General features: G+C 37.4%; 2 protein-coding genes across 2 annotated transcripts; both read left to right on the forward strand.

The window, feature by feature from the left end:
- The first annotated feature begins 1,211 nt into the window (after positions 1–1,211).
- mri1 (methylthioribose-1-phosphate isomerase 1) lies at positions 1,212–13,866 on the forward strand. Its single transcript, XM_058773160.1, has 6 exons — positions 1,212–2,106; positions 6,118–6,341; positions 7,414–7,583; positions 8,535–8,711; positions 8,793–9,017; positions 12,975–13,866. The coding sequence occupies exons 1-6, from the start codon at positions 1,975–1,977 to the stop codon at positions 13,106–13,108; spliced, it is 1,062 nt and encodes a 353-aa protein (XP_058629143.1). The 5' UTR covers positions 1,212–1,974; the 3' UTR covers positions 13,109–13,866.
- Positions 13,867–18,250: 4,384 nt separating this feature from the next.
- Positions 18,251–25,737, forward strand: zgc:158803 (LUC7 domain-containing protein). The gene is made up of 10 exons (XM_058773148.1): positions 18,251–18,821; positions 19,970–20,064; positions 20,226–20,324; positions 20,403–20,513; positions 22,275–22,418; positions 22,814–22,990; positions 23,067–23,245; positions 24,054–24,083; positions 24,173–24,310; positions 25,065–25,737. The coding sequence occupies exons 1-10, from the start codon at positions 18,761–18,763 to the stop codon at positions 25,282–25,284; spliced, it is 1,254 nt and encodes a 417-aa protein (XP_058629131.1). The 5' UTR covers positions 18,251–18,760; the 3' UTR covers positions 25,285–25,737.
- The last annotated feature ends 441 nt before the right edge of the window (positions 25,738–26,178 follow it).

Here is a 26,178-nt window from a genome sequence, read left to right on the forward strand (position 1 = left end):
AATGTCCTGGCTGCTCTAAAAAGTGAAAGCAAATGGGGACTGGGACTGTCATGCTCAAGAAACAACGGAAAACACCTTTAAGGTAGGTATAAATGTTTGTAGTCCATACTAGTTGTTCATTTAACTTTATGTGATGCATCTTAACAAGCCATATTTAAAAGTTCACAAATGTAAGTGAGCTTTGAAGCTTTCAAACCCCCTACGGACAACGTTTGTTATAGTATTATGGGCCGTTCACACAGAATGTGTTTCTGTGAATGGCCCCTTAAGGCCTGTTCACTCCAAGAACAATAATGTTCTGTTTATTATAAGCATGCACTTAAAGGGATAGTTCCCCCAAAAATAAACCTCATGTCGTTCCAAACCCGCAAGACCTTCATTCATCTTCTGAACACAAATTGAGATATTTTTGATGAAATCCGAGAGCTCTCTGACCCTCCACAGACAGCAACACAACTGAAATGTTCCTAGGCCCAGAAACGTAAACATGTGACATCAGTGGTTCAAGGGGAATTTTATGAATCTACGACAATAGAAAAATAACGACTTTATTCAACAACTCTTCTCCTCCAAATCATGCCTTCTGCCATTTATCAAGAGTACCTCTGCTTGTAAAACACACATGTGCTGCGCCTTGTTTACAAGCAGAGGAAAGCACACGAATGCAGAGGGTGACACAGAGGAGAAGAATTGATGAATAAAGTCATCATTTTTGTTTTCTTAGCACACAAAAACTATTCTCATAGCTTCGTAAAACTGCGGTTGAACCCCTGATGTCACATGGACTGTCTGATGCCCTTAGTACCTTTCTGGGCCTAGGACCATTTCAGTTTTTCGCTGAGGGTCAGAGAGCTCTCGGATTTCATCAAAAATATCTCCATTTGAGTTCAGAAGATAAATGAAGGTCATACAGGTTTGGAACGACATTAGGGTAAGTTGTCGCCTACTGCTTTAAATGTTCGCGCTCTATAAAATTTGTCGGATTCTGATTGGCTGTTAACATTATTATTTTTATTTTTTTATCGTTTTTCAGCTAAAATCTCTTACTTCTGTGTTACACGGGAGAAAGAGTCAAGCACTGATATATATATATATATATATATATATATATATATATATATATATATATATATATATATATATATAAAATGTTCTCTATTATACATCAGTGATTTGAAGGTGATTAAATTAGACAGGATTTTCATTTAAGAAAAAAAAACATACTTTTTTTAATTAAAACGCCTCTGAGGTGACAGATGTCATGACACATTAAAATATCACACTTTATAGTAATCGTCCTTGGTGTGAACGGCTTATTGTTTTTGTCATTTGTGGACGCTCAACAGACCGAGTCCACATTCACTTTCATTGTCAAAAGAGCTGTGGATGCTTTGTTGTTTTAGAACATTAGACCGTTAGCGATTATTAAGAGGAGTACATGGCTGAATTCTTATTTTGGGGAGAACCATTCCTTCGAATGAAAGTCCCCGATGAAGTCACGGCTTATTAAAATATGAACAATAGCGCCTGCGTGTGCGTTTTAATCGATTCCTCCACACAAACATGATCTTACGTGTCCTCATTCCGAGTCTCAAACATCTGCTCTTCATTGGATCCCTCCATTCACTCGCTAAGAATAGTCTGAATCGCTTCATTGTTGCTTCGCCGTAGTTATAAGAATAATAAAAGGCTTCATCTGAATGTCAAACGCGCCTCCGCGGGATGACTGACAGGAGTGGGCGTGGTCAGCGGGGCGGGGCTTCCTGCCAGAGCGAACACGCGGTTCCGTGATCGGTGCGCTTTCCCCCTCGATCCGTGCAGACGCCCACACCTTGTGATTCGCGATTCATGATTCACGAATCGCAGCGCTTCTAACACACCCCGACTCCACCGGACGCGAAGCGGACCGACGGATCCCGTCACACATCGGCGCCAGCGCTCCCGGAATACGTTCAGCCGCATCTCATACGGGTCATGACGCTGGAGGCGATCCGGTACCGGCCCGGTTCTCTGCAGATCCTCAACCAGCTGCTGCTGCCGCACGAGACCGTGTACGACGAGATCCGCTCGGTGCGGGACGGATATGAGGCCATCAAGAGCATGAAGGTAGGCTACGACAGGCCCGCTCGACGGATCCACTGCCCGGTTTCGCTCGCGCACGTCCGGACATCTCGAAGCCGGTAGAGCTCCTTTGTGTCGGATCAGAGCACGGGCTTGCGCTTTTTGTTCGTGCACGCGTGTGCATGTGTGATCTGCATAACCTGCGCTTGACATAACGTCCCTGCGCTGTTTTTTTAATAATGCACGCTTGCGTCTTAACCCATTTAATCCCAATTTTTTTCTCAGACGTGAAAGTATCAAAATGATGTGCCATTAGTAACCCCTTGAAATAATCAATAATTATTTTTGGGGAAAAGTGTGTGTTTTATGGTTGGTCACTATTGTGACCGGTTACTGAAATCAAACTACTTCTGCAGTCATCAAGATTCTCATATATCTCAGCCCAGCTATTAATTCATTTTCATCACTGTGGTTATTATTACACATTAAAACCCCTAATACAACACTGAATAGCTATACTAAGATAAAAAAAAAAAAAAAATGTGACCCTGGACCACAAAACCAGTCTTAAGGGTCAATTTTGTGAAATTGAGATTTATAAATAAGCTTTCCATTGATGTATGGTTTGTTAGGATCGGACAATATTTGAAAACTGGAATCTGAGGGTGCAAAAAAATCTAAATATTGAGAAAATTGCTTTCTTAGCAATATGCATATTACTAATGAAAAATGAACTTTTTATGTATTTACGGTAGGAAATTTACAAAATGTCTTCAAGGAACATGATCTTTACTTATTAATATCCTAATGATTTTTGGCATAAAAGAAAAAAATCAATAATTTTTAACCCATACAATGTATTTTTGGCTTTTGCTACAAATATAGCTGTGCTACTTATGACTGGTTTTGTGCTCCAGGGTCACATATAGATATTATCCCACACCGGTAGTTCACTATTGTCGCTATCAAGATGTTTGTCCACACTCAACAAAATGCATTAATTGTGAATTCATATATTAATACTAGACACCTTAAAGATAATCTGTACCAAAAATCTTTATCATATCTTTGTTAACATATTTCGCTAGCCTTTTGTTTTGGAGCTCTGATGCAGCCATCATCTTCTCATGGTGCAAACAGGAAGTAAACAATTTGCACTAAACACGTGACACTGCAAATATTTAATTGAGACCTTTTATTTTTTCCATATTTGCAGAAAATGCACTAAAACACCCATCAGTAATATTTTTAGAGCTTCGTAAATGAAAACCTTCTTTACGACACGGCCGTTATTTCACTTAATATTTGGGAGTGTTAGTTTATGCTTGTAAAAAAATTAAAAGAAATGTTCCAAAATCAATCATACATTAACGTTAGGGCAACGTTCTGGAATAGCTGGCTGTTCGCGCTCTACATATATATTTGTGGTTTAAATGTGCTAATTTGTTTTATTGTTTGTCACTAATGTGTTTTTATGAAGGAACGTCAAGTTTAAAACGTCTGAACTGTTTAAACAGTACCTGTCCCGTGTGAATGCCCCCTATATAGCACATGTACGTCTGCAAGATGTCTGTTAAAGATCGCTTGATCTGGAAAGCATCTGCTGTGTGCAAACATCTGACAGACGTCTGTAAGATGCCAGTTTTACATAAGTTCTAAAGCCCTATTCGGACGGGACTAGTTTTCTAAACTGTGTTTGAGTTTCGATTCTTATCACCTGACGCCTGTGTTTTTCAAGACTAACATCTTGTGTTTATTACAGAGGTGGGAGGGTCTTTTTTGTACATCTGGGCGTCACAGAGATCACGCGATCTGTGTGCGTGCATTGCGTATAGTCATTTGGATTGATTACCATAGTATAACCACAGTTTTATTACAAATACCATGGTGAAGCTAAATGGCTAGTATAGCAAAACCATGCTTAATGTGTGGGTACTTTAGTTTTACTATTTATATATTTATTTTTTTGTTTAATTTTCACAAAGGTACATATGTAATTAAAACGAACATGAGTAAAATAAAGTATTCTTACTTGATTCTGATAGTATAGCCAGTCTTAACAGTTTACATGATCTGGCTCTGGATTTTATTATTGTTATTTTTTATTTCTTTGCTGGAAGGCAAACATATTAAAAATGTGCATGGTAAGAGCATATACGGTAGTTCACGTTGGCCAAAACACACAAGAAAACACTAGTCCCATCCAAATAGGGCTTATAAACATCTTAAAAACATCTATTTGACATCTGATAGGAAACATCCTATAGACGTCTTGCAGATGTAAATGCTTGCGAACACACGTTGTGACATAATAAAGGTGTTTCGCAAACCTCGAGTTTTCTTTCTCCAGCCGTTGCAGTCTTGATTAACGTAGTGCATAATTAATGTGTTGGGGTGATGGTTTTCCGGCAGCCATGTCTGCGCCTCATTAATAGTCGTAACTGCAAATATCTGGCATGAATTATTGATCAATCGGGGATTGAGGGGCTTTGGTCCCGTGCCAGCCGCTGTCACTGTCATGAGACCTTTACTAATGGACGGGAAATGACAATCACCAGCGAGCGCTTAAGTCACGGTCAGTCCTACATCAGAGAGTCTCTCTTTACTCTGCATTTGTTCAAGGAAAAAACGTTCTGTGATGGTTCATCACGAGTGGCCCGTATATATAGATCATGCTTCCACGCCAGAAATACCCTGTCAGAAAATATCCAGAAACAGAACAGCTAGTCAGCAAAACTGTCTTAATACCCGAAACTGTGTTAACAGTCTTCTATCAGCTAAGTTGACTGAGTAAAGCCAGAGAAGAGCAGAGGCAGGAGATGAAGTGGTGATGATGATAAAAGGAGCAGAGTTTATTGAATAATCTTAGTTGTATATGTTTCAGTTGCTCAGACTTCGTCTGACCAGCACAAATCCAACAAGTCAATAGAAAACTACTGCTTCACAACAACGTCCCGTGACCTTAAGAACCCTGAAAGTAAAACATTCTCTTACTTCGTACTAATGAAGACAAACATCCCTAGAAACCACACATCATAAGACTAAACCACAATGGAAAAAATATAAAAGACTAATCAATGGCTTTAAAATGATCATTGTCAATGATTAAATGGAACAATAAAACGATTAAGTGATAAATGAACACAAATGTATGGTTGAATGGTTAGAATAGTGATGCCATATGATTATTAAAGGGATAGTTCATCTAAAAATAAATATTCTGTCTTCTTTCCAAACCTGTATGAGCTTCTTTCTTCTGCTGAGCACAAAAGATTTCTTGAAGAATGTTGGTAACCGAAGAGTTGTCGGTAGCCATTGACCTCCATGCTTTTTTTTTTTTTTCCCATTCTGTGGAAGTCAATGGCTACCGTCAACTGTTCAGTCACCAGCATTCTTCAGAATATCTTCTTTTGTGCTCAGGAGGAGATGAAACTCAACAACTTGAGAGTGAGTAAATGATGACACAGTTCTCTTTTCTTTTCTTTTTTTAGTGAACTGTCCCTTTAAGTCATTCTGACATCATAGTTAATCAGCTCTTTGAACTGAATGCCACTCTCAGAATGATGTCATTGTTGCTCATTCTAATCATAACGGCTGAAGTTCTAAAGAAACGAGGACGTCACGCTTACCGTAATTTCTCTTTGTAGTTATTGAATAATCTCTGAACTGTGATGACTCCATAATTTCACTGAAACTCTTAAATGGAAATGTCGTTTTCCTCTAAAAGGTTCACTAAATGCAGCGAGTAGTGCTTTTGTACATTTATCCCATTGGATTTCCTGCTGATATTTAACATTTTGAATGTAAAAAGGGTTTGCAAACAGCATTTTGGCTTGAGCGTGTCTTCAGCACACAACTTTTAACTCAGAATGGTGTTTCCAATCAGAATGAATACATTTATGGGGCTTTTCATCCCAAAAGAAATAAAAATTTTCATTCCAGTGAGCTGAGGTTAGAGCTGACTGGAAGTGTTCACATTGTGAAAGCCGATTGAAATGGATGATTTGTGAATGAAGCGCTGGCAGTCCTGTGACCCTGTGACCCTTCACCCTGCAGGTGCGCGGCGCTCCCGCCATCGCCATCGTGGGCTGCCTGAGCCTGGCGGTGGAGCTGCGGGCGGGCGCGGGGGGCGAAGACCTCGTGTCCTTCATCAGGGACTCGCTGTGCCACCTGACGTCCGCTCGACCCACGGCGGTCAACATGGGCCGCGCCGCCCGCGAGCTCATGGAGTTCACCGAGAACGAGAGCATGGAGAAGAACACAGAGCCGCTCCGAGACAGGTGACAGCCCGCCGGACCCTCGAGGGTTTACCCGGGATGGGAGGATTTGGGGATGTTTGAAAAATTGTATTCTTTGAAAGAGTTTTGTTTTAATAGCAAGTAAACCAGATATTCCAGAAAAGATCAGTATGTTCTGCTTTGCTTTCTTTACCATGTCTGTGAAATAATCTTAAAATGTAAAAAATAGTTTTCATTAATTAAAATAAAATATAAATTATAGATGGAAAAACTTCAACTTGCTTTTTCTCAGTTAGTTCTATTTATATAGTTCTAGTTCAGGCAAATTCAATTTTATTTTTTTTAATTGAAGTACTAAAATTACTGAAACTAAAACTGAAATAAAAATGAATTAAAGATAGATAGAAACATTTCAAATATAGATAGCAAAAACTAATAAAAATGTAAAAAGCACAAAACAAAATTATTAAAATGTAAAAAGAAAACAGGAAATACATAAAGGCTAATTCACATTTTTAATAAATACTATAATAGTATATAAATAATAATAAAATTTTTATTTTACATTATTTTATAATGTTTTTGACCAGACCGTATGCCAATTGTCAAAAATGTGGCTGTTCGAGACCAGCTAGGTTATAAAGAATGAAGACCCTGCCGCAACTAAAGTGGACCAAAATAAAAGATATTTATTTAAGAAAATTGTTATTTTAAATATTTTACATTAAAAAAATAATACAAAAATTACAATTGTTTGTTTAGAATATTTTCATTGTTTTTATTTTCTTTAAATACTATTTAAAGTATTTCATATCATTTACATGGCTTTCTACTTTGTGCATATCTGTTTAACAAGCCTTAAAGGAAATTACACTTGTTCTTGTTTGTTTCCAAATTTGGTGTATACAATGTTTATCAGATACTCACTGTGAGAGACTGTGAAGTTTCAATTGTTATTAATTGTTTAATTTAAACCATTTAAATTGTTATTCAAGTTCATTTCCAGCGAAAATGTAAACAAATGATCACAACAGCCTAAATATGAAGTGCTGCATTGATTACTCCTTTTTATCTTCCTCTAACATGCCTGTCTTTTGGCCACGCCCCTCTGCAGTGTGATTGGCTGGATTGAGGAGATGTTGGAGCGAGATGTGAATGACAACAAAAAAATCGGCAACTATGGCGCGCAGCACATCCTGTCAGGCGTCCCACGAGACTCGGTCACCATCCTCACGCACTGTAACACCGGCAGCCTGGCCACCGCGGGATACGGCACGGCTCTAGGTCAGTCCGCGTGTTTAGCATTACTGCAGAAATCTGAGGATCATAATGATGATTTACTCATCCCCATGTCATCCAAGATGTTCATGTCTGTCTTTATTGTCGCAAAGAAATACATTTTTTTTGAGGAAAACATTCCAGGATTTTTCTCCATATAATGGACTTCAATGGCAGCCAACGATTTCAAGCTCCAAAATGCAGTTTCAATGCAGCTTCAAAGGGATACCAGCTGAGGAATAAGGGTCTTATCTAGCTAAACGATCAGTCATTTTTTGAAAAAAATCAGTATTTATCCACTTTTTAACCACAAATGCTCGGCTTGCTGTAGCTCTGCGATGCGCATGCACGTCTTCACACATTACGTAATCCTGTTGGAAAGGTCATGTGCGGTTAGTTCTTCGTCTTTGGACTTCATTTAAAAACTCCATCTCATTTTCTCCTCCAACTTTAAAATCATCCGACATTGTTGTTTTACTTTTTTTTTTAAAGGGCATGTTTGCTTTGTAAACACTGGGTCGGTACTTGCGCCTACGTCATGCGTGACCTTTCCAACATCGCCTAATAAAGACGCGCACGGCAGAGCCAATGCTGGCCGAGCATTTGTGGTTATACATATACATTATATGTGGTTATAGTGTATACATATACATTTTTTAATGAAAATAGCCGATCGTTTCACCAGATTAGGCCTATATTCCTTGGCTGGGATCGTGTAGAGCTCTTTGAAGCTGCATTTTTGACGTTCAAATCATTGGCTACCATTGAAGTCCACTATGTGGAGAAAAATTCTGGAATGTTTTCCTCAAAAAACTTAAATTCTTTGTGACTGAAGAGAGAAAGACATGGACATCTTAAATGACACGGGGGTGAGTAAAGGATCAGGAAATGTTTACTTTGGAAGTGGACTCATCCCTTAAGACTGACTCTGATTATGACTGTAACTGATCCGTGCAGGAGTGGTGCGGTCGCTGCATGCGCTGGGCCGCTTGAAGCGTCTGTACTGCACAGAGACCCGGCCCTACAACCAAGGCGCCCGGCTGACGGCGTACGAGGCCGTGGCCGAGGGGTTCCCGGCCACCCTCATCACAGACAGCATGGCGGCGCTCGCCATGAGGGAGAAGGGCATCACAGGTGACGCATGTGGAGTGCATTGGCTTGAGTGTCGTGTGTGTATCCGGTGTGTCAGATGTTAATGTTCCTGTGTGCACACAGCTGTCGTCGTCGGAGCGGACAGGGTTGTTGCCAACGGCGATACGGCCAACAAAGTGGGCACGTATCAGCTGGCCATCGCTGCCAAGCATCACGGGGTACCGTTTTACGTGGCGGCGCCCAGCACGTCCTGCGACCTGAGTCTGGAGAGCGGACGAGACATCGTGATCGAGGAGCGTCCGGCTGAGGAGCTCACCAGCATCAATGGAGTTCCTGTAGCCGCTCCTGGTAAGTGCACAATTACTCTATTTCACACAAAAAATGGCACAAATTTAGATCCAAAGCACTTTAGTTTTACAACTAAAACTATTGAAATTTAATAAATAAATAAAAATATATTGCAACATTTCTAACTTTTTGAAAAGTTGTAAGTTGAAGCACTAAAATTACTGAGTGGAAATAAGTAAAAGCTAAAATAAAACTGAAATAAATTTACATTTAAAATAAATATAAATTAAACCTAAAAAAAAAAAAAAACTGATAAAAGAACAAAATTGCTGAAAATTAATCTCAAATTAAAAAGAAAACTAAAAATATAAAAATAAGATTAATTCAAAATATTAATAAGTAGTATAATAGTATATAAATAAAACTAAAATAACCAGTTAATATACTACAATAAATACTTCCAAGGATGAAGAAATCACTGAATTTGCCTTAGTTTGCGAAGATTGTGTATAGAAAGATAGTTAAAGTTTAATTTTTGACACTTATTAGCAATTATTTATTAACTTAATAACGAAAACTAAAATTTATTAATATATTCCACTTTTTACCTGCCTTTTAAAGTCACACACAAAAACTGTGATTGGTCATTTTAAATGTCAGTTAGAGAGAAAAATATTTTTTTGTAAAATTCAGTACGTTTCCTTTAAATATATTTATATCATAAATACTGTATACACCGTTCAAAGGTTCGGGGTTTGTATGATTGTTCAAAAGTGACAGTGGAGGCATTTATGACGTTTCATAACATTTCAAATGAATTCTGTTATTTTGACATTCTATTTATCAAAGAATCCTGAAAATAAAAATATGGTTTCCACAAATATATGAAGCAGCACATTAACATTAATAATAATCAGAAATGTTTTTGAGCAGCAAATCAGAATTATTTCTGAAGGATCATGTGATGCTGAAAATTCAGCTTTGATCACAGCAGTAAATTACATCTTAACATATATTCACATAGAAAACAGTGGATTCAACTTGTAATAATATTTCACAATATTAGTTTTTACTGTATGCAGCCTTGGTGAGCAGAACATCTTACCAGTGCTAAACTTTCGAATGGTGGTGTAAGTGTATTAAATGTGCTATTGCACTGTGTTCATTTATAGTAAATGGCTATTTGTGTTTTTTAAAGTTCAAAGCAGCAGGGGGTTTTTTTGTTGAAGAAGGGGTGAGAAAAGCAGAAAAAGATGATTAGTGTGAGTGTGTGACCGCAGGGTTTAAACGAGATTTGAAACAGAGCAGAGCTGCTTTTAATTAAACGGCTCTGATATGAGGGAGGAACGATCCTCCGCACATGTGAAAACAGAAGAGAGAGAGAGAGGAGTCAGAATCATCAGATTAATTAAAGCTGCAGCGTTTAATAGCTGCGGGCGTCTCGAGGGGAGAGACAGATTACTGCACTGCTCTCATGAAAACTGCTGTCTGACGCACAACAGACAAGACCGGGAGATTGAGACGGGAACGCTGGTCCCAGATCAGCACGGGATGCCCCAATCAATTCATCTCAGCAAATTAACTTGTTATCTGACTGGAACTGTTATATGTCTGTTATATCTGAAGAGAAACAGCATGAATTGTATGAGCTAGACTGCTAGTAAAATAGTATAGTGTATATATAGTATAGTTAATACATTTGTTCATAGGAACAGATTTGGAGAAATTTAGCATTTAGGACTTTAAAACGATTAATCGCATTAAATATACACAGTAAACACATATACGTGTAAACAAGCTTTTATTTTGATTATGTATATATAAATACACGTATATATTTTAAAAATTTGTGTGTGTAATATATATATATATATATATATATATATATATATATATATATATATATATTTGTATACGATTTATATTATATATAAATAATTTATATAAATCTAACACATTTTTCCTCAATATATACATGTATGTGTGTTTATATATACACATAATAAATATACACAGTATACACACATATAGTATGCAAACAAACTATTATTTTGAATGCGATTAATCTTGATTAATCGTTTTTCAGTCCTAGTAGCATTCTATCACTTGCTCACCAGTGGATCCTCTGCAGTGAATGGGTGCCGTCAGAATGAGAGTCCAAACGGCTGAACTAAACTCTTTTATGTCTTATTGCGCTTAAACTGTCAAATACTCACAAGTTTATGTTAAAAACACACATGAGTTACAAAAACACAGTAGGTTATGTCTGTGAAGTTAAACATCTGGGAAAGAATCACATGTTTATGTTAGATCTGTGTATTACGTGACAGCAGCCTAATATACAGTACCTACTGCTGTTAATATGAGCCAGACAATAAAATAAAAGCAGAAAATCACTCACTGCTCTGGACTGAATAACTTCTATCGCTTTAATAAGATATTTCTTACTTGAATGCTGCTTTTAAATGCTAGCGTGAAGATGAACATGGCGGATTGTGTGTTTTTGGCTCGCTCGGGGCGGGGTCTCTGCTAATAAGGCAGTGTCTGTCAACAGTCGTGGGCGGGGCTTGTAAAGTGTGACATCACACTTTACAGATTCTGTGAATGGCTTGTTCTGAGACACTGCTTATGATTTATGGGGATTAAAAAAAAGGAGCTGATGTATTTTTATCATTGTAGGGTGGTTGTGTACACACACTGCCAAGACACATTTATGTTCAAACAACATGTAAAAGTTAATTTTGCATAATAGGTACCCTTTAATGCATTTTAACTTTAACTGTCCAAAATATCAATCCATAACACTGACTAGTTGATTATGAAAAGTGGTAGTTTACACATTAGTATAATACCGTGTCCTAACTACACGCGACGCGACAAGATTCCAGCGATAAGCAATTTGTGTGTCCACACCAGACTCGACGCGACAGAATCAATCAAATATCACAGCCAATCAGAAGCGCGTGTGGGCGGGGCCTCTCTGGAAGCGCACTGCCCTCGCTACGAAATGGAAGTGTTTATAATTTAATTCATAAATATTAAAGCTTTTTAACATCATTAAATGTACACACTGAGTGACTGATAGCATCTCTGTTATGGAATACACGTTGGTTCGCGGTGAGTTCACAGTTTTAACGGACATCTTTGCTTTAATTTATTTTCAAGATCTGAGGTAAACTATCTGTTGTTGCTTTCAGTGTGGCTATAAGGTCACTTAATATGATATTTAAACTCATATTAGACACGTTCAACTTTGAATAAAGCACATAATCACCTGAGATTATCTACTGTCATATAGTTGGTATGTTGTTGTTGTTGTTCCAGCCGCGACGTCGTGGAAATATAAACCGTTTCCAAATTAGAAATTTCGCTGTTATGACAAAAACTCAGATTAACATGGAAAAGATACCTTTTATCGTGTGTCGCGGCACGTGTATTTACGAATTTTAAATACTAAAATAACTACAAATAAACAGACTAGCAATAGCCAAAAATACATTGTATTGGTCAAAATTATCGATTTTTCTTTTATGCCAAAAATCATTAGGACATTAAGTAAAGGTCATGTTCCATGAAGATATTTTGTAAATTTCCTACTGTAAATATATCAAAACTTCATTTTTGATTAGTAATATGCATTGCTAAGAAAGTCATTTGGACAACTTTAAAGGCCATTTTCTCAGTATTTTCACTTAGTGGCACCCTCAGATTCCAGATTTTCAAATAGTTGCATCTCAGCCAAATATTGTCCGATCCTAACAAACCATACATTAATAGAAAGCTTATTTATTATTATATAAGCCTCAATATAATCAAATTTAATATTTAAAAAAATTGACTCATATGACTGGTTTTGTGATCCAGGGTCACATATACAGTCAGGTCCATAAATATTGACTGTACATATTTATAGAAGAAAAACTAAAACTAATAAAAATGACAAATAAATTCGAAGTGCACACACAAAATATCAAAATATTAATATTCAATGCGATCATCCTCTGTGTTGTGTTGCAGGCATCGATGTGTGGAACCCGGCGTTTGACGTCACTCCTCACCAGCTGATCACGGGCGGCATTATCACCGAGCTGGGTGTGTTCCTGCCGTCTGAACTGCAGGCCGCTCTGACGGGGAGACTCACGGCTCTGTAAGCCACTCGCTCTCCTTGTGGTTTCACCTCACTGTGGTGGAAGTGGCACCTTTAATTACACACACAAGCGTCAGCACCGAGGTGTAAACAAGGTATACTAGGCACGTTCGATTCAATTCAACACTTACAACGTGGAAAAACACCATGTGACACACACTTGTACAACCCAGGGATGCTTGTAAACACACTCTCACACACACACACACACACACACACACACAGACACACACACACAAGTTTGTTCTCCTTCTCTCTGTGTGTACAGCTCATGTCACGTCATCTCATGTCTTGTTCCTTTTTCCACTCGTTTCTTCCCCTCTATCTGGCTCAGCTCCAGTTTTTAACAGGAAGTGTTTCACAGAGGTGGTAAACAGTGTAGAACATTCAGAGTATTTCAAAATAAATGTCTTACGATGAATACGGGTCAACTGATGTCCTTTAAGGGGAAACCTCGTGAAAGCTGTTGAGAACACATCCGGGTCGTATTTCACCCCAAAATCAAATGGAAAAATAAGAAATTACATTTTTTCTAAAGTAAACAATGTCTATTTTAGAACTATTAAGAAAGATGTCGCATTGTGATTTTAATGACACTTAAATATTTTTTAATCCCTCCATATTCTCACTAATGTAATGCAAAAAAAACTCTAACTAAATTTTAGATTAAAAATATGGTGTATTACTATACTATATTACAGTAATGAGAAAGATATTTTAAAATATTCTGAAAAGTACATTCCAAAGACATTAAAAAAACAACTTTTAAACGGTAGGTTTTTTTTTTTTTTTTTGCATTACATACATTTTGAGAATTTTGGTGGGAAATGTATTTAATTATCATCTTTATGATACCAAAATGTTTTTGCAAAACTTCTTTTGGTTTTGAGGTGAAGTATTTTCATGAGACTTTCCCTTACAGGTCCAACTGTTTATTAGCTATAATAATAGATTTATGTAAAATATAAGCCCATTTTAGATAAGGGCTGTACTTTAATCTACATATACAGTCATGGCCACAAATATCGGCACCCTTGGTAAATATGATATAGATGTGTATAAAGAGAAAAACATTTATTTCATAATAATATTTCCCCCCATTTTAATTTCTTATTATCCAATGAAAGGTTAGATTTTTTTTTTTTTTTTTTTAAATAAAAGATCAAAAGGATTAACAATGCAGATTAATTTTCACAACCTTCTTTGATCTTATTTACCAAGGGTGCCGATATTTTTGGCCATGACTACACGATTTATGCCGATCTGAGTGCCAGTCCTTGTAAAGGCAGTGCCAGTTGAATAAACTATCTCATGTTACAAAATCAAAATGTTATATTAACATTAAGAGAGATCTGAAGCCTGCAATCGAGCAAATAAAACAAATAGAGAGTATGAGCATCCATATTCAGATGATCTTTAACCTTATTTGAGTAAATACAGTATGTTAGAACAAAGTCATTTAGACCAGAAAATGAGGTACGAATCCAAATTATTTTCACATACAACCACAGTTAAACCTGCGATATTTCTTTAAATCTGTAATTTAGGCAGATGTATTTGATCAAGTTGTGGGAAAATGGTGCTATGGAGCTAGATGTTAGACAATACCTCAGAAGAGATCCCAGACTCCTCTAGTACTTCCACTCTGTTTTTATCCTAGTTCTGTGTTGTATTTATTCACACGATCACACACAAACACGCGATCGATCGCAGTCGAGCCTGGGTTTGGGCGGATCTCGGCTCAGAGTCCGGCTGCGGGTCTGATCGGGGATCAGCACCGCGAGTTGGTCCGGGCTTGTGCTCCGTGATACCGAATGTAACGAGGCCCGAGATCCTCACTGCCTTACGAGACCAGCAAAAACACCCCGCCCACTGATGTCTGATTGGCTGAATGAGACGGAGCCACGCCCACCTCTCATAGAACGGTGCAGCCACTTACGGCTTTCTGAAATCACCACGGCAACCCGATCATAATAAACTTACTTAAAGTAACAATGTATGATTTTTATCATAGTCCAGTTTTTCACAGTCAGAGAATCAGTGTCACATTAATAAACCTTAGTCAAGGTAACTTCATATTTAATTTCTGACAAAAATGAAAAGGAGGCTGGACAGAAGGCTTGAAGGCTGCAAGTTGTAAAAATGGCGATCTTTATACAGTGTGTGCCACGACAGTACAGCCTCGTTTTCATCCGCGTTAAATTCAAAATGGCGTCTAACCTGATTAAAGGCCTGTTCACACTAAGAACGATAACCATTTCTAAAAATCGTTCTCAGTATTAAAGAATAGCACAGTCAACACCACATCTGTAACGATAAAGGAACAGAGAAACTATACAGTTGGAATCGTTTTTTTTTTCAACTGATGAATAATAAAAACACTGACAGCCAATCAGAATCAATCTTGCTGTAATGAGCTCGAGAATTTAAAGCTGCAGACGAGGGTGTGCTTGGCTAATATAGTTATCTTCATAGTTATCGTTCTTGGTGTGAACCGGGCTTAAGGTCTATTTTGATAATAGCTTTGGATCACGCACGGTATTGAATGCACATTTATTTTTACAGTTTCATCTGTTTAAATCGAAAAAATGTAGCATCGAAACACTTAGAGCAGCTGTAAATGTGTTGTCTAATTTTTTTAATCCAAATTCTCATATGATACAGCTCAAAACAAAATTAGTTTTATTTTTTGCCAGTTTATTATCTTTGATTTTGAAGACCAGAACTATGAATGGGAAATATGGAAAGATTCGTTATAAAGACAAATGTAGCATAATTCGAGGTCATCCGTGTGGATTTGTAATGTTCTGAAGGTACGTTTAGTTTTCACATCACATCGATTCTTTTTTATTTTTACTTAAACTGTGTGAGCTGATGATTTGTTTTATGTATATCTATACATTGTATATCCATGAATTGTGATTATTGGTGATGAAACTAATGTTTGAGAGGCCCTCTATAGACGGGACACACCACTCGACAACTAGAGGCTAAATCTAGAATATAAGCAATGAAATTCCTCCGATTTAAATCATTTAAAGACTAAAAGCTTTGGAGCGCTTGACATGCACGGCCTGGCTCTTGTAGAAACTGTGAATCAAGCAGTTAGCTGGCATGCCAAAGCTGCAAACGTTCATGGATTCATCTCTCTGTATTATTCAGAAATGTAATCTAACGATGAGATAGATGGGCCGTTTTCTTCTTCACCAGACAATCTAAACACAGGATGGTGAGTTGCATGTGCAGAGTCGGGCTAATAAATGAGCTCGTATGTTTTCCATGTGCTTTAATGAGATGAGAGGAAACTCTGGTGCCAAAACACCAATGTGACTGTGTCTTTGGTGACTGTGATCAATAGGAAGGATGTCCGTCTGAGAGGACCTCTTTGTGTTTCTGTTTGTTCTCGTTCTTCTAATTGATAATCACAGCTGGGTTTGATTTTGTATTCTGTGGAAGTAGTTGGAGAAAAAACTATTACACTGGATGTTTTTTATACATATGAATATAATATACAACGTACATAAATTAAGAGATGTCTGTTACACATCAGAACAATAAACAGAGAGAACCAATACTGTTGTGTTTGTGGTCGTTTCTTGTGTAATTATTGACCAGTGAGATGCTAACGAGGAGACCCAATATTAAAGCGGTCATCTCATGAGTAATCAAATAGTCCTTTCTCTTTTAAAATTTGATTATACTATTAAAAACATGCATCATTTAGAACTTTCCAGTTCCCCTCACTCAAGTTTCCGTTGTCAGATATAAACACGGTGCAAGCTGGGAGTGAAAACTTTCGAACCGGATGATTATTTTGTTTAAATATATTTTTCATTTAGTACTGCCCTTCAGGAGATTTATTTTAGAAGGTACTTGGATGAAGATACTCCCACAAAGACAAAATAAGTACAATTTACATTAATCTTCAAATTCAAATGGTTTTCACTGCCCAGCTCTTAATGCATCAAGTTCCTTCTGGAGCATCAGTGAATGTTTTTTTGTAATCGTTGTGTATGAGTCCATCAGTTGTTGTCAGTATGAAGGTGGATCTCAAAGTCATACAGTCACTGCTGGAAAAGGTTCAAGTATAAAAAAGATGCGGGAAAACCAAAGACCTGGAGGATTTTTTTCTGAAGAATAAGTCAAGTCACCTTTATTTATATAGCGCTTTTAACAATACAGATAGTGTCAAAGCACTTAACAGTATCAAATTGGAGGACAGAGTGTCAGTCATGTACAAGATTAAACGCTCAATTTTCAGTTAAAGGCATTTCATTATTGAATTCAGAGATGTCAGTGGGCAGTTAAACAAGGGACTCGCAAACAACCATCACAAAACAAAAGTATACAGTCGAGGATCATCTAGGTAACGACACACAGTATTAAGAATCAAACATGTCTTTTTATAAATTCATTTTAGTTGTTATTTTGTGTTGTGGGCTATATGTAAACATCTTTTACATAAGATATCTTATTCAGGACAGGGCTAAATAAAAAAAAAAAATCTTATTTTGGTCTAATAAATAACATTTGTCAGATTCTTCAAGGTGTATGTAAACTTTTAACCACAACTGTATGTATGTGTATACAGTGCTGGCTAGTAATTGATAACATGTAATCTGGATTACAATAAATACTTTTTAAAAGATTTTAAAATAATAGTAATCAGACTAGTTACTTTTTTTTTACTGATTACATAATTACATATCATTCACACAACAGCAATAAATCATTCATAATTTATTGAATCTCATTTTTCTTTTCTTTGTATTTTTATATCGATATGGTACAAGATTATTTTATTTAAATCAATGTTAAAAGTAGTCAGTTTATATAACTTAAAATGTGTAATATAATGGATTACGTTAGTAGCTACAATATTTGTCAAGTAATGTGGAATCAGTGATGCACTACAATCTGTATCTACGCAGCACTATACCAATGAACAAAAACCTGAAAAACTTTTGGTTTAAGAGCAAACAAACGTTTGGGACATTCGAGTAAAATACTCACATTTTTGTATTTAAAAAATGACAAGGTGTGAGTTTTGCAGATGTTGCTCCATATGCTCTGATGGTGACCTCACGACGGCCCCCGACGTCATGACGTCACCCGCCCGTCAGCCAATCAGCGCTCGAGCTCTGCAGCACTTCCTCGAGGCCGCGTAACCAAGCGGGAGCAGCGCGCGCGGGTCGGAAGTCTCGTTCCGAGAGGAAAAAAAGACATAAAACAATAAAGCAACAACAAATAAACACTGTCAAAACTTTGCGAATATGGACCACTACACAAAATACTGAACTGCGGATTGATAAAGCAGCGCTAGGACTGATAAATAAGCGCACATAGGGCGGATTGAGGAAGAGTTAGCCGCTGCTGCTAACGCACGACACTAACTCCCTGATTTATGATTGACTGATTTCAGCGGCATTTCAGCTATAAACTGCGCTTTCTGGAGCATCTCAGACTCAGAAGTGTGCGCGGTGTTAGTAGAGAGTGTGTTAGTGAGTTACAGGAGGCGGTTTGTGTTGTTTTCGGCGGCCGCTGGGCTTGAGGCCTGCTGTATGAGGAGTTAACGTTAGTTGAACAGCTCAGATCACGGAGTTAAACTGATCAGGCAGGTAAATATTCACAGGTGAAGAGAGGTAAACGGGTGAAGATGTCGGCCCAGGCGCAGATGAGAGCCATGCTGGACCAGCTCATGGGCACTGGCAGAGATGGTGAGTGTTTCTCTCATTCCCTTCAAATCGAAACTAAACCATGCGTTTGATTCAGTACTTCATTTGTCGCTTTATACTTTATATGTCGATACTCTCTTGATCTGTTAAAGAGTCGCGATTTTATGTGATTCACGGCTCTCGTGATTTGGGTGATTCATTTAATAGCGCTGAATTTAGTGATTTGATTGACGGGAAGCATGTAAGATTGATGATTTACAATGATTTTGTTGCCATAATTGTATAATTACTGCTGTTCTCACTTTTCGATTGATTAATTTCATGATTCTAACGATTCTGTAGCTATAATCATACATTTTATGCTTTGGTTGGAATAATTTCGCGTCATTCATTTATTATTTCGTGGGAATCATGATTTATTTGCCATTAAAAAAATCACAATTCACATGATTTAGTTGACATGACTTATGGTCACACAATTTTATTTAATTGTTCTAGTTTTTGACTTTGTAATTGACTTAATTTGGTAAACATTATTGATTCTCATGATTTCATTGACTGAATTTGATGGACGATCAGATTTTGTTTGTTAGATGAGAAGCAAATTGTTAATGATCAATTATTAATTTGCCATAAGAATCATGATTGTGTATATAATTTATTTATTTTTTTTACTGATTTTATTGAATAATTCTACTTTTTTGCATGATTTTTTTTTTGTCCCTTGTTTTGAATGACATGATTTGTAAACATTATTTGGTTGGTGTGATTTCGTAGTTTTCATGAATTTCATTGAATTTAAAACATTTCATCAATTTGAGTTTTCATGACTTGATTTGATTAAAACTCCTATGGTTTGGCTGAGATTATTTTATATCCGTCATAAATTCATTGATGTTGATGATATGAGAACCATGAATGATGATTCATTTATTTGCATAATTACATTATCTTAAATAATTATTACAATCATCAGTCTCATTTTTGATGCAGTTATGTCAAAATTGTAATTTGATCATCAGTGTCATAATTCTCACGATTTTTATTGAGAATCATGATTTGATTTGTGGCATTGTTGTGTATTTGATTGGTGTGTCTCGTTGTGTGTTTGACACGGTGAGAATCCTGATTTGATTGACGTGATTTGGTGATTTCTCATGCTCATAACGTGTGGATCTGGTTTCTCGCAGGAGACACGATGAGACAGCGGATCAAGTTCACGGACGAGCGGGTGTGTAAGAGTCATCTGCTGGAGTCGTGTCCACATGACATACTGTCTGGAACCGTAAGTGTCTCATTATCTTTATCTTGACTTTACTCCACTAAAACCGGTTTGATAATTGCAGGACTTTATTTATGCTTTGCCACAGTTACATTAATTTATGACTTCAAACGCGTTGAAAGGTTGCCTGAGGTTTCTAAACTGTTGTATTTGTGGTTGTGCAGCGCATGGATCTGGGGGAGTGTGTGAAGATTCATGATCTCGCTTTGAGAGCAGATTATGAGATCGCATCTAAACAGCAGGAGTATTTCTTTGAGCTGGATGTGAGTATGAACGCTTTACATTCTTATACATCTGACTGTATGAGCTTCAAAATGGCTGATCGTGCCGCGTCTCCTCAGGCCACAGAGCACCTGCAGTCCTTCATCGCAGACTGTGACCGAAGAACCGAACTGGCCAAGAAACGGCTGGCCGAAACGCAGGAAGAGATCAGCGCTGAAGTGGCTGCCAAGGTAAAACCTGACGATCTCCGCTGGGGAACGTTTCTCTGCAACACGAGATTTCACTTGCACATCATTTTCATATTGAAGTTTCACACACCTGCTTTTTGTGCACAGACCAGCGACTAGTGAGTCATGGTCCACAGCTCTAATATACTTTTTATGAAGAAAAAGGAGGGTGGGCCCTTCAATGTGCCCTGTTCCAACTTCCTGTTTCGATAGGAAGTACATGGAAACAGAAAAGAAATCCACTCAATCTGTTTTCTTTTTAAAGGGACCATATCCTACAGAACCTTGTTTCCACCACAGAATAAAAAGGATGATTGCAAAATCCCACAGTTCTGCCTTTATTTTTCGCAATTGTCAGTTTATATCTCACAATTTTTTGTTAACAGCTCATAATTCTGATGTTTTTCTATTAGAATTTTAAGTTTATGTTTCGAACGTTTTCACTAAAAGTCAGAATTGTGAGATGTAAACTTAGAATTCTGAGAAAAAAATGTCTTAATTGTGGAATAATAAGCTTAGAGTTCTGAGAAAGAGTCAGAATTGTGAAGTGTAAACTCCAAATGATGAGAACACAAGTCCAAATTGTGAGACAGAATTCTAAGGAAAAAGTCTGAATTTGCGAGATGTAAAGTCAGAATTCTGAAGGGGGAAAAAAAAAGTGTCAGAGTTGCAAGATATAACAAAAAATTCAGAATTCGGAGAAAAAAAGGCTGAATTGTGTGAGTTCTGAGGGAAAAAAAATGTCAAAGAATAGTGGATCACTATTAGGGTTGTGCAATTAATCGAATTCGATTGTCATGCGCATCTCGTCAGTAAAGCTGGTTTTGTGATTAGCAGTAAATCTCCATCACCTGCTTTCAGATGGAGCGGCAGTTAATACACGGAGCCATAGATCACTGACAAGCTACGCTAAACCGCGTTCGTAATCGAAGGTGATTCGTCTTTGATTATGAACACGATATTGCGTAGCTTGTCAGTATTAACTGCCGCTCCATCTGAAAGCAGGTGATGGCGATTTACTGCTAATCACAAAACCAGCTTTACTGACGAGATGCGCATGACAATCGAATTCGATTAATTGCACAACCCTAATTGTATTTTTTTTTTTTTTTTTTTTAATTGTGGCAGAAACAGGCTTCTATAACATCTCACAGGAAGAGCAAAGTTGGCAAACCGCAGCTCCAAAAGTAGAAAAATATTTGTTCTCACGACAGGTGACGTTTCGAGCCTACAAGCTCTTGATCAGACAATGAGCACATCCATAGTACAGCCCTTAAATACAGCACAAACCTAAATCACATGATCACCCACATGACTAAAAAAGAAAGAAAAAAACATAAAAGTGAAAACGACAATTAACTACAAATGCTAAACCTAAATATATCAAAAGATACCTAACTGCAAAAAAAAATATGATTGAAAAATATCTCACAAAAATATTTCAGAAAATTCCTAATATCAAGAAAAAAACATAATCACCAACAAAATAGAATCAAATTACATAAAATGTAATCAATCCAAACATAAATCAATGTCATAATTATAAAAAAAAGACGAATGTCAAATTCTTCTATATTATATCTTGCCATTTGGTAGCTTTTAGTTATTTTGCCTGAGATAAGTGTATAACAAGTTTTTTTTTTTTTTTTTTTTCCCAACCACGATGAATTCTATTTTTCATGCCCATTTGCCACCCTCTCTGACCTTTACTCTGAATCTGTTTTTCAGCTGTGACTCTAAGTCTTGATGTTCTCTGATTGGTAGGCGGAGCGTGTGCACGAGCTGAACGAGGAGATCGGGAAGCTGCTGGCGCGAGCGGAGCAGCTGGGCGGCGAGGGGAACGTGGACGAGGCGCAGCAGGTGCTGGAGAAGGTGGAGAAAACACGCACCCTGAAGAAAGAAGCAGAGGTCAGTGTGGGGTCAGAGGTCATGGTGGAGATGATATTGTGGTCCTCAGTTCTAGCTCTAGATTTTAAATCTCAAATAAAATTTGATGTTTTTTTACAATATAACAATGGGGGGAAAAAATCCCCCCAAAAATCTACATTAAGTAGCATCAGGGTATACAAATATGAAAACATGCATCATCAAATGGATATTAAATTATATAGGCACAAGTCAAACGGTTCATACTAGATCCAAAAAAATATTCCAGGTCTCTTAAGAAGATGTGGGTTCTGTTTTTTTTTTTTTTTTTTTTAAACTGTATGTTATATTCCATGTGCAGTGTGTTGTAATCACATTTTTAAGTAAATGATTAGATATGTATTTGTATTTGCCGTTAATTATGTTGTTGTGTTTAGGACATCTACCGTAACTCGATGCCGGCCTCCAGCTTCCAGCAGCAGAAGCTGCGGGTGTGTGAGGTTTGCTCCGCTTACCTCGGCCTCCACGACAACGACCGCCGCCTCGCCGACCACTTCGGAGGGAAACTTCATCTAGGTTTCATCGAAATCCGGGAAAAACTTGAAAAACTGCGGGTAAGATGACGGCTCACAGCTCAGTCAGGCTGGCGTCACGCAGCTCCTCATAGACGGTCTGCTCTGTGATTTGCAGAAAGCTGTGACGGAGAAACAGGAGCGCATGCGCACGAGGAGAAGAGAGGAGCGCGACAAAGAAGAGGAGCGAGCCAAAGAGTGGGAGTTGGAGAGAGAGAAGGAACGCGAGCGGGAGCGCGAGAGGGAACGAGAGAGAGAGCGCGAGCGGGAGAGAGACCGAGAGCGGGAACGCAGGAGGTGCGTCTCTTGTGCTCTGCTTTCATTCACCCAGATGTGTGCAGATCACAATCAGGCCTTGATGTTACAGCTGGAAGAGTGTCTCCATATTTATGCACTTTAATTCAAATCAGTGGAGCTCTAATAGTCAAGCCAAACCAAGTCACATTTATGTCTGTAGCGCTTTATACAATACTAATTGTTTCATAGTAATGAGCAAGAAAATAAAAGTATTAATTTTGTAAAACTCATCAGTTATGAAACCAATTCAATTTCAGCTATAAAGCAGCTCTACAGAGGACAATAGTGTCATTGTTGAGCTCAGATTCGTTTTAGATTTAATGTTGATTGATTTTGGTTCAGATTCAATAACAGTGTTGATATAGAATTATGAAACAAACTCAGTTCAACTGCAAAGCAGCTCTAAACAGACAGTAGTGTCATTATTCAGCCCAGTTCAGTGTTGATTCAGTTCATAATATAGACCAAAAACACAAATAGATTCAAAATCTTGTAGTAATTGAAAAACTTCAAGAACTGAAAAAACCTCAATTTAATTCAAATGATCATTTTTTTTGGTTTTGTTTTGCAATTTTGTTGCTTTAAAGGTGTAAACCAAGTATGTTACAGACTCCTGCGAACTTTTTTTTTTTAGTTGACAAGCAAATTGTTAAAGCACTGATGTTTGAAAGGGCTGACTCATAGAAATGAATCAAACTATCTGACATTTATACAAAAAATACTATAAACTATCTATCATAACACAGAAGTGCACAAGTGTTTCATCATGATTTGTTCTTCAAGTTTCTCTTTGTCCTTCTGTTCTCAGGTCCAGATCCAGAAGTGGTGAGCGATCTCGGTGAGGATCAGCTTCCTGTCGAATAACATCTATATCAGTAATATAAGGATGTAATGTGATAAAATTATGTCTGTCTTTGTGCTTTTCAGGGAAGGAGGAAGCTCGTCCTCCCATCGCTCTCGCCGGCACCGTGAGGATGGAGAGAGGGAACGAGACAGGGAGAGGAAACACAGACACAAGGAGCGCCATCGCTCTCGCTCCCACTCACACAGGAGCAAAAGAAAGAGGTACCACAACAACTCCAGCTTGACTCGACCTGTCTGAAATCTGTTGTGGAGGAACTGTTACATTTGAGCAATAAGGCATGATTTACAGTGATTTTACCATAGTCGAGGGAAGTGAAATGTCATAAAAACAACAGCATTATAACATAACATTGATACCAGTGATCAATTAAAATGAATATACACATGTGGTGTGTTACATGGTCACAGATATATTTTAAATGAAGTAGTGGAAATTATTTTTAAGCTAGTAACTAATCTTGATTTGTAATAAATTATTTGATTTTTAAATGATTATACCATAGTCAAGGAGAGTTAAATGTGGTTAAATTAAATGGTTTTTAATTAAGCAATTAATATTTGGAATTTAAGTTCTTTTAAACTATTTTAAATAATTTTGGAATTACTTTTAATTGACTACGTTAATTTTTAGAATTTAAATTATTAGACTGCTTTTTAAATTATATATTGAATTTTGATTATTTAAAATGAAATTCTAAATGCACGTATGTTATTTAAAGCGATGAGATTTAATTAAACTATCATTTGAAATTACTTTAATTCTAAATATACATTTTAATATTTTGAATTCAGAATTTGAAGTAATTTAAATTTAAATTATTTAAATATTCGTGTTAATATAAAATATAGTTAAAACTGATTCCTAATGAATGTTTAATAAAATAGTATATGCCTGTTTTTGCCTGTCGCACTCACTCAGATACTTGTATTCTGATGCGCTTGCTGGTTTCTGCAGGTCTTCACACACCAGAGATCAGGAGCAGCCTCTGTCTCAGGAGAGATGGCGGGAGAACGCCACGGACGAGAGATGGTGGGACAACGGACGCAGGGACATGGAGAGAGAACGATCCCCCGTCTCCCCAGACATGAGCCGGATGAGAGAGCGGGAGAGATCTGTGTCGCTGGAGAGAGATCAGCGCTCCAGCTCCGAGGAGAGGGAGTCCGGAGAGATCTAGATACTTTACATACTGTAGCTTCCGATCCCTGCTCCGATCCCTACACTGATCTGGCAATAACTGGACCAGCTTTCCGTCCGGTTACTCATACATCAGTAGAAGCTCAGCAGCTACAGAGAGGAAGCCAGTCACAGATTGCTTGCGTGTGTGAGATTGTGTGTAAGAGTGTATGTGTGTGTGAGTGTGTGTGAGAGAGAGAAGCATCATTATTTGAGATACAGGTGACGCCTCAGACAGCAAGAGTTACACACTTTGATCTAGTTGATCCAAACTAGTCAGCAAACCAAAAGAACATTTGACAGAAGTGCTGTAAAGGGAAAGAGTGCATTTAGAAGTAGTTTATTTTTCATGTTGCAAAATAAGGAGAGGTGGATGAAGGAGAACCTGCAGGAATATAAAAAGTCGTTTTCATCTTTTTAAACTGGCTACTGTTTTTTTTTTTTTTTTTTTTTTTTTTTAAATAATTAAAGCTCCTTAAATGACTATTTTGATGTGGATAATTATTTTCTCATGTTTTTTCCTCTGATTTCATTTGATATGAATATAAACTCAGAGCTGAACTGAGCAGTAACCCTGGATTACAATGCGAGTGATTTTATTTTATCTTTTTTCTCCGCAAAAACCAAACCAGTTTTTTTTTTCCCCACACATAACGGCACAGGTTTGTAGCTTGGCTTACATTATTTCTCATGGTACCATGATGTGTGTGAGTTTCTCTTGCCCCTTTTTCTCACTCTTTGGTTTTGCTGTGTTGAGAGGTTGTCTTGAAACTTCATCTTGCCTTGTCATTATGCTATGAAATAATAAATCTCTTGCTTTCATTGTTTAAACAAAGTGTTTCAGGCGTTTTGTCTTCATGAAAGCTTCTTTGAATGGATTTTCTGCTTCTGCTGA

This window comes from Onychostoma macrolepis, chromosome 01, assembly GCF_012432095.1.
Source record: "Onychostoma macrolepis isolate SWU-2019 chromosome 01, ASM1243209v1, whole genome shotgun sequence".
Lineage (NCBI taxonomy): Eukaryota > Metazoa > Chordata > Actinopteri > Cypriniformes > Cyprinidae > Onychostoma > Onychostoma macrolepis.